A 7,167-nucleotide genomic window follows, 5' to 3' on the forward strand; every position below is an offset into this window, starting at 1 on the left:
GGAATTGACTGGACGGCACTTAACAACAACAAATGTGCCAGACAAGTGTTTTACATTTGCTCGAATCTTCTCAACAACTTGGAAGGAACTTGTTACTATTTCTACTTCAATAAACCAAATCAAACCTGTTGCCATTGAGTTAATTCCAACTCATAGCAATCCTATAGGACAGAATAGAACTGCTACAAAGGGTTTGCAAGGCTGAGATCTTTACAGTTGCAAACTGCCTCATCTTCATCCCATGAACCAGATCGTGGGTTCAAACCATTGACCTTATGGTTAGCAGCCCAGCAGTTCAACTGCTGGATCACCAGGGCCCCTATCCATTTTACTAGAGGAGGAAATAGAAGTTTAGGGATTAGGTAATTTACCCAAGATCACACACACAAGTTGGCAAATCCTCAGTGCAGATTTGAAACAGGCAGTCAGATTCCAAAGCCTTAATGTCTATGCTAAACTGTGTACATTACTGGCTGGGAGAGGAGTTAAAAAGGTGTAGAATTTACTATTGCATAGTTTGCTTTTCCAAATAAGTTCACAAATTTATTGTGGAGTCTCAGGAACATAGGATTGAATTAATTATGCTTCTTTTTTTAAAGTTCCTGTTGTGAATTGGTGACAGTTTACAGAGAATATGTTTTCCATTCAATGAATTAGTCCTAATTCTTGATTCATGACACTTTTCTCATCATTTCTTTCTCCAAGAATTTATTCACTACTGTTCAGAAGAGAGTGAATCACTTTTGAGAGTTAATTTTTGAGCCAGGATTCTCAGTGGTTTGGCAGTTGATGATCCGCTATGATGCAACAAGCCAATAAAAGGATTAAGGATGGCGCAGTGGTGGTTATGTGCCATGGAGTCGGTTCTGACTCATAGTGACCCTGCATAGGATTTCCAAGGCTGTAAATCTTTACAGGTGCAGAAAGCCTCATCTTCCTCCTGCAAAATGGTTGGTAGTTTCAAACTGCTGACCTTGAGGTTAGCAGCCCAACCCTTAATCCCATAATGACCCTGATCATGGAGCTTCCCAGGGGTGTGGCCTGCAATATCTTTTATCTTATTAGAGATAAAAGGTGAGAAGTGAGCAGAGAAGGGGACCTACTACCACCCAGAAAGATGGTCCATCACTGGAGTATGTTCTTTGGACTTAGGGTCCCTGCATTGTGTAGCTCCTAGATCCAGAGAAAGATTGATGCCAACACACATGGAAATCTCTAAGGACTGCTGGGCCTACAGATGCTGCCAGGAGACAGAGACATGGTCCCATAGTCACTGCTCTGGATTTGGACTTCTAGCCTCCAAAGTGTGAGAGACTACATTTCTGTTTGTTAAAGTTATCTACTTGTGTATCCACTATTGTAGCAGCACTGGATAACTAAGACAAGGATTAAATTTCACTGTGGTATTTATACCAAGAGTCCTGGTGTGGTGCTTCAGGATAATGCATTGAACCACAGGTCGATTTGAACTACAAAGTCGGCGGTTCAAATGCAACAGTTGCTCCTCAGAAACCCTATGTATACAAGCCCCTTATGAGTCAGAACCAACTCAACGGCACTTAACATCAACAACAACATTTATACCTAGAGGCAGTAACAAGAAAGACAGTAAAACAAAACAAAAACACAAATGAACTTGCCTTATACTAGTCTTAGCCCATCATCGGAAGAATTAATAATTTAAATAGATTTTCCCACTTATGAAATCATATGAAACTGGCCTCTTTTAGAAATAATTTCTCATTACTTTTTTAAAACTGTTTTATTGTGAATTATGTGATAGTTTACATGAGAGAACATTATATTCATCCTATCGTATAGCGTTACATTGGCATGGTTACAATCCCCTCCATGCATCATCAAACAACCAAAGAGTATACCCTGCAAGCCCACCCTCGCTCATCATTCGTCAGAACACAGTCCCTCTCCCTCTCTGTGCCTAGAGTCCCCAGCTTCTCCATCTCTCCACATCATCGTCTCTGCCTCCATTTCTGGCGTCACTGTTTCACTGGGTAGGTTCCTGCACTCTGCTCTTCTCTCTTGATGGTCTCAGGGGCCTCCGCTCCCGGACTGCAAAGTCAACCACTCCCCTCCTTTTGCTACAAAACATCTACCTTTACATTTCCAAGCCTCACAGTTAGTCCTGATAGTAATTATTCACTATTGTACCACATGAGTGCTATCCCCATCTCCTTTCATCAGCCCCACCCAGACAGATTGGATACTACTCAGTGGAGATCTCATTACTTTTCAGTCAGAGAAATCCCTTACCCATACACACATACACACACACACACATACAATATAGATTTGTCTATCCTAAGATTGCAATATTCACAGTCAAAACAATCTCCCATAGTTCTCCCTCTAAGGAGCCCAAGTGGTGCTTTTGGATACTCACTGGACTGCTAACCACAAGGTGGGCAGTTCAAGCCCAACAGCTGCTCCTCAGGAGAAAGATGAGGCTTTTTGGTCCCATATAGCCTCAGAAACTCTGTACATGATTGCAATAAGTTGGAATCAACTAGATGGCAGTGAGTTAAGTTGTTGAGTCAAGTCCTCCCTGTAATTCATTTTTTCCTGTTATCATAGTATATACATATGATTTTCCAAGAACTTTACAGGTGTGTGTGGAGCAAAGTTCAGGCAGTAAGGTATGGTAAATTTAGCCTGCGCTCACTCCTAGCTCTGTCACTTACTAGCTGCTAGCAAGGAAACTTCTGTGGGCCTCTTTTTCCTCATCAGTAAAATGAGGAAATCTGTATTCCCTCATCTGCAAAATCCATGGCAGAAGCAGCCATGAAGATGGAACAAGATGCCAGGTTCAACTACCTGACACAAAGTAAAAGCATGTTAGTTCTCATAGTTAGAACTGTAAGGATATACACAGGATGGCATTTGTTACTTCTGAGTGGTTTTCATCTTCTCCTTTATGCTTAAATCTATTTTTCAAATCTCTTACATGAGCAGATGAGCAGAATAAGTTTTTTAAAAATTAAAGCAATAAAAGGGATCCTGTCTATCAGTTTTTTCTAGAATAGAATCTAAGCTTCTTTTAAGACAAAAACAGTGATATCTCAAAATTTGACAAGCCTCCCTGTAATGCCCTACCTAAGGCAACTGATTGCTTCCTTCACTGAACTAACATGTTTTGAGAGTCTGGTAGGACCCTGTACAACGTGAGATACTATGAAAAGGACTTTGTCTCCCTGGCCTGTGGCTGCTTTCTGCCCCTGCAGACCAAGTTCTCATTAGCTCAAAGACCAGCCTCCCTCCAATCTTTGCTCTTCTTCACTCAGATGACCCATTCCTGCAGAACTCACACCTGCCTCTGCCCCACTTAGCTACAATGACATAATCCTTGTGCATCTCTCCAGTCCTGCATTCAAAAGGGCTTGTTGTTGTTGTGAGGTGCCGTTGAGTCAATTTCGACTCATTGAGACCTTATGCACAGCAGAACGAAACTCTGCCTAGTCCTGCGCCATCCTCAGAATTGGTGTTAAACTTGAGCACATTGCTGCTGCCACCGTGCCAATCCATCTCATTGAGGGTCTTCCTCTTTTTCACTCACCCTCTGCTTTACCTAGCATGATGTCCTTCTCTAGGGATTAGTCTCTCTTGACAATATGTCCAAAGTATGAGGGACAAAGTCCTACCATCTTGGCTTCTAAGGAGTATTCCGGTTGTATTTCTTTCAACATAGATTTGTTTTTTCTTTAGCAGTCCATGGTACTTTTGCTATTCTTCTCTAAAACTCAAATGCACCAATTCTTCTACAGTCTTCCTTATTCATTGTCCAACTTTTACATCAATATGTTCAAAAGTGCTTAATTAATGATAACTGGGTAAAAAGATTACTCACAGAGCTGTGGGCAGGGTTCAGGTAACCAAGTAAGCATGTTGATGCCCTTAGGAATGGGAAACCGCAGGAAGCCATGACTGACCCTAGACCTGAGGGCCATTATTGGAATCTATTGACAGCAGCCCAGGTTGTTTAGTGGATTATGTGTTGGGCTGCTAACCACAAGGTCAGTAACTCAAATCTACAGCTGCTCCATGGGAGAAAGATGAGGCTTTCTGCTTCTGTAAAGATTTATAGCATTGGAAACCCTAAACAGGGTTGCTACGAGTCAGAACTGACTTAACAACATCGAAGACTTAAGGATCCCATATGGCACAATGGTTAAGAGCTAAGCTGCTAACTGAAAGGTTAGTGGTTCAAACCTACTCAGCAGCTCAGAGGGAGAAAGACCTAGAAATCTGTTCCTGTAAAGAATGCAGCCTAAGAACACTTTAGGCGGTTCCACTCTGTGTGGTGCTGTAGGATAAGACTCCTGGTATGGCACTGTATGATCAGCACTGGACTTGGAACCACAAGGCTGACAGTTCAAACTCACCAGCTGCTCCTCAGAAACCCTATACAGGGTTGCTATAAGTTGGAACTGACTCGATGGCACACAACAACAACTCTGTAGGGTTGCTAGGAGTCAAAATCAACAGGACAATATTCGACAACAATAAAACAATAAAACCTGTGAAGAAGAGACCACTTCTCCAGGCTTGTGATCACAGTGAGGTGGTCATTGCCAGACTCTGGCATGGAAGCAGGAAGAGGGTGGAGGAATAAACACTTGGGCCTCTTACCTTCTGCTTTCACACCTCCATTGCCTCCCATTTGGCTGAAACCAAACTCCAGAGAGGAAAGACGTCCAAGCAGACAGTGTGGTATTCTGACTTGGCCCCCCTATAAATTGTCACTAAAGGGAAAAAGTGACAATTTATAGGGGAGCCAAGGCAAAATGTATACCTCATTAAGAGCCTTCTTAAAGAATGGCAGCAATTTTAGGCTTGGGTAGACCAGTGGGTAGATATGGGGAGATATTTTAGTCAGACCTCTTTAAATCAGGCCTCCTAAATTAGTTAGCCTCTAATCCCTGCTGCCTCAGGAAATTGGAAAATGCTCATAAAGAGGCTAAGTTAGCCCATCGAAGCTTCCCATATTTTTTGTTTCATATTTCGTTTTGGTTTGGAACAAATTTGAAGGATGAAGCGTTTGCTTTGCTCAGTACCTAGACTATCTCTAGAACACGTTTATTTTTTATTTTCCTAGTAAGCCTCAAAGGCAGAGACTAGAAGGACATGAAGATGCTCATAAGCAAGGCAAGTATGTTGTTGTTGTTAAGTGCTGTCGAGTTGATTCTGACCCATAGCGACCCTGTGTAGGGTTTCCAAGGAGCAGCTGGTGAGCTTGAACCACAGACCTTGCAGTTCAAATGGCTTTGCAGTCTGGCTCATTAACCCACAGCACCATACCAGGACTCCAAGGCAGGTATGATCAGTTATAAACGTGCACCGCTCTGAAAGACACTTCTTTCCCACACCTCAACTGTGTTTATTTTCAGCCATATGTGCCCTTCACCAAGAAGCAGGGTGCAATGGGTGGGGGGTCAAAAAGGAGGCTATGGGAAAACGGCTCTTGGGTCAAGCTGGGTGGCAGAGAGGGTGTCTGCAGCCCATGGAGACTGGCCTTCCTCCTCTTGAGTTCCCCAGTTTGCTTCCTAACGTCCATTAAGCTGGGTTGTTTGTTGTTAAGTAGCTCATTCGTGGAGACTCCAAGCACAACAGAACAAAACATCACGGGACCCAGGGCTGGCTTCATGAATGCTGGTATCTTAAATCCATTGTTGTGGCCACTGGATTTGAGTGCCTTCTACTCAGTGCTCATTTTTTAGCATTTTATCAGTCAATATTCAATAACCAGTCAATAAAATTTGTGATCCATCAAATTTTCACTGGCTAATTTTCAGAAGTAGATTTCTAGCCTTTCTTCTTAGTCTGTCTTCGACCTGATGGTCAGCTGAAACCTGTCCACCATGTGTGACCCTGCTGGTATTTGATATACTGGTGTCATAGCTTCCAGCATCACAGCAACATGTAAGCACCACAGTAGGACACTCTGACAGATGAGTGGTCAATACTCAGGGTAGCTGAGTCCGTATTCACTCGTTCAAAGTCTCTTCCTGACTCACTCCCTTTGCTGCAGCATAGTTATTTCCTTACTTTAGAAAGAAACTTACTGTCAGCTCAGTACTGGTATTGGCTCCTCCCATTACATACAACTTCATAGGTGCTTTCACACATGTGATCTCACTTAGTCCTCACACCCCTGTCAGGTCCCAAAGCTTTGCTTTTATCCATTGAGGAAAACAAATCTCAGGGGAACAAGATGTCTAAAGCCACATAGCAAGCAGTCCTGTCAGAATTGAGGTCCAGAGCCCTGTTTATCGATCCCCAGCCACATACTCCCAGTCCCCACAATACTCAGTGCTTTCTTCCAGAAAGAAGATCGCAAAGAACTTAAAGGTGGACTGAACTAGTTGTGAGACAACCATGTGTACTGCGGATAAGATGCACCATGGCTGTGATCTCAAGATGATATCCCTGACAACAAAGCAACAGTATTGCCCAGACCCATGGGAGTAGAAACCGCAGGGAGCAGGAAGAAGGAGCTCAGGAATCCGGGCTTTAATAATAAATCCTCCAGATTAAATTGGCACATGCAGTTACAAGTCAGGCTGCTAATCTTGATGTTAGCACTTCGAAACTACCAGTGGTTCCTTGGGAGAAAGATGAGGCTTTATGCTCCTGTAAAGATGTATAGCCTTGGAAACACTGTACAGGGTTGCTATGAGTCGGAACAACTCGACGACACTTAACAACAACCACTACCACCAAAGTTTGGGAACCACTGCACTAGGGAGAAAGGAAAAGTATGTGCAGAGGTGGTAATGATAAGAAGCGTAGAGAATCACTACTAACCCTGGAGAGCACACATATTTGCTATCAGCATGTGGTCACATGATGTTAGTGTATAGTAGTATGGTGTAAGCAAGAAAGGTAATTACTGCTGTACATTCTAAAGATGATGTTGATGGGCACATGAAATGTTCAAGGTAGCATTGCTGGTTAATAGCAAAACACTGGCGTTAACCCCACTGCCCACCAATGAGACTGTTCAAGTGACTTATAATGCATTCACAATCGATATTTGTTATTGTTGTTAGGTGCCATTGAGTCAATACCGACTGACAGCGACCCTATGCACAACAGAACGAAACACCGCCCAATCTTGGGCTAACCTCATAATTGTTGCCATGCTTGGGCCCA

The 7,167-nt window shown here is 43.0% G+C and overlaps 1 protein-coding gene across 1 annotated transcript in view; it reads left to right on the forward strand.

Moving 5' to 3' along the window:
* Positions 1–7,167, forward strand: part of GABRR1 (gamma-aminobutyric acid (GABA) A receptor, rho 1) — a 35,288-nt gene that overhangs the window by 6,941 nt on the left and 21,180 nt on the right. The window contains 1 exon segment of the mRNA XM_006870660.1: positions 5,111–5,164. Coding sequence (XP_006870722.1) covers positions 5,111–5,164 — 54 coding nt within the window.

The sequence above is a fragment of the Chrysochloris asiatica genome, unplaced genomic scaffold (assembly GCF_000296735.1).
Source record: "Chrysochloris asiatica unplaced genomic scaffold, ChrAsi1.0 scaffold00146, whole genome shotgun sequence".
In the NCBI taxonomy this organism is placed as follows: Eukaryota; Metazoa; Chordata; class Mammalia; order Afrosoricida; family Chrysochloridae; genus Chrysochloris; species Chrysochloris asiatica.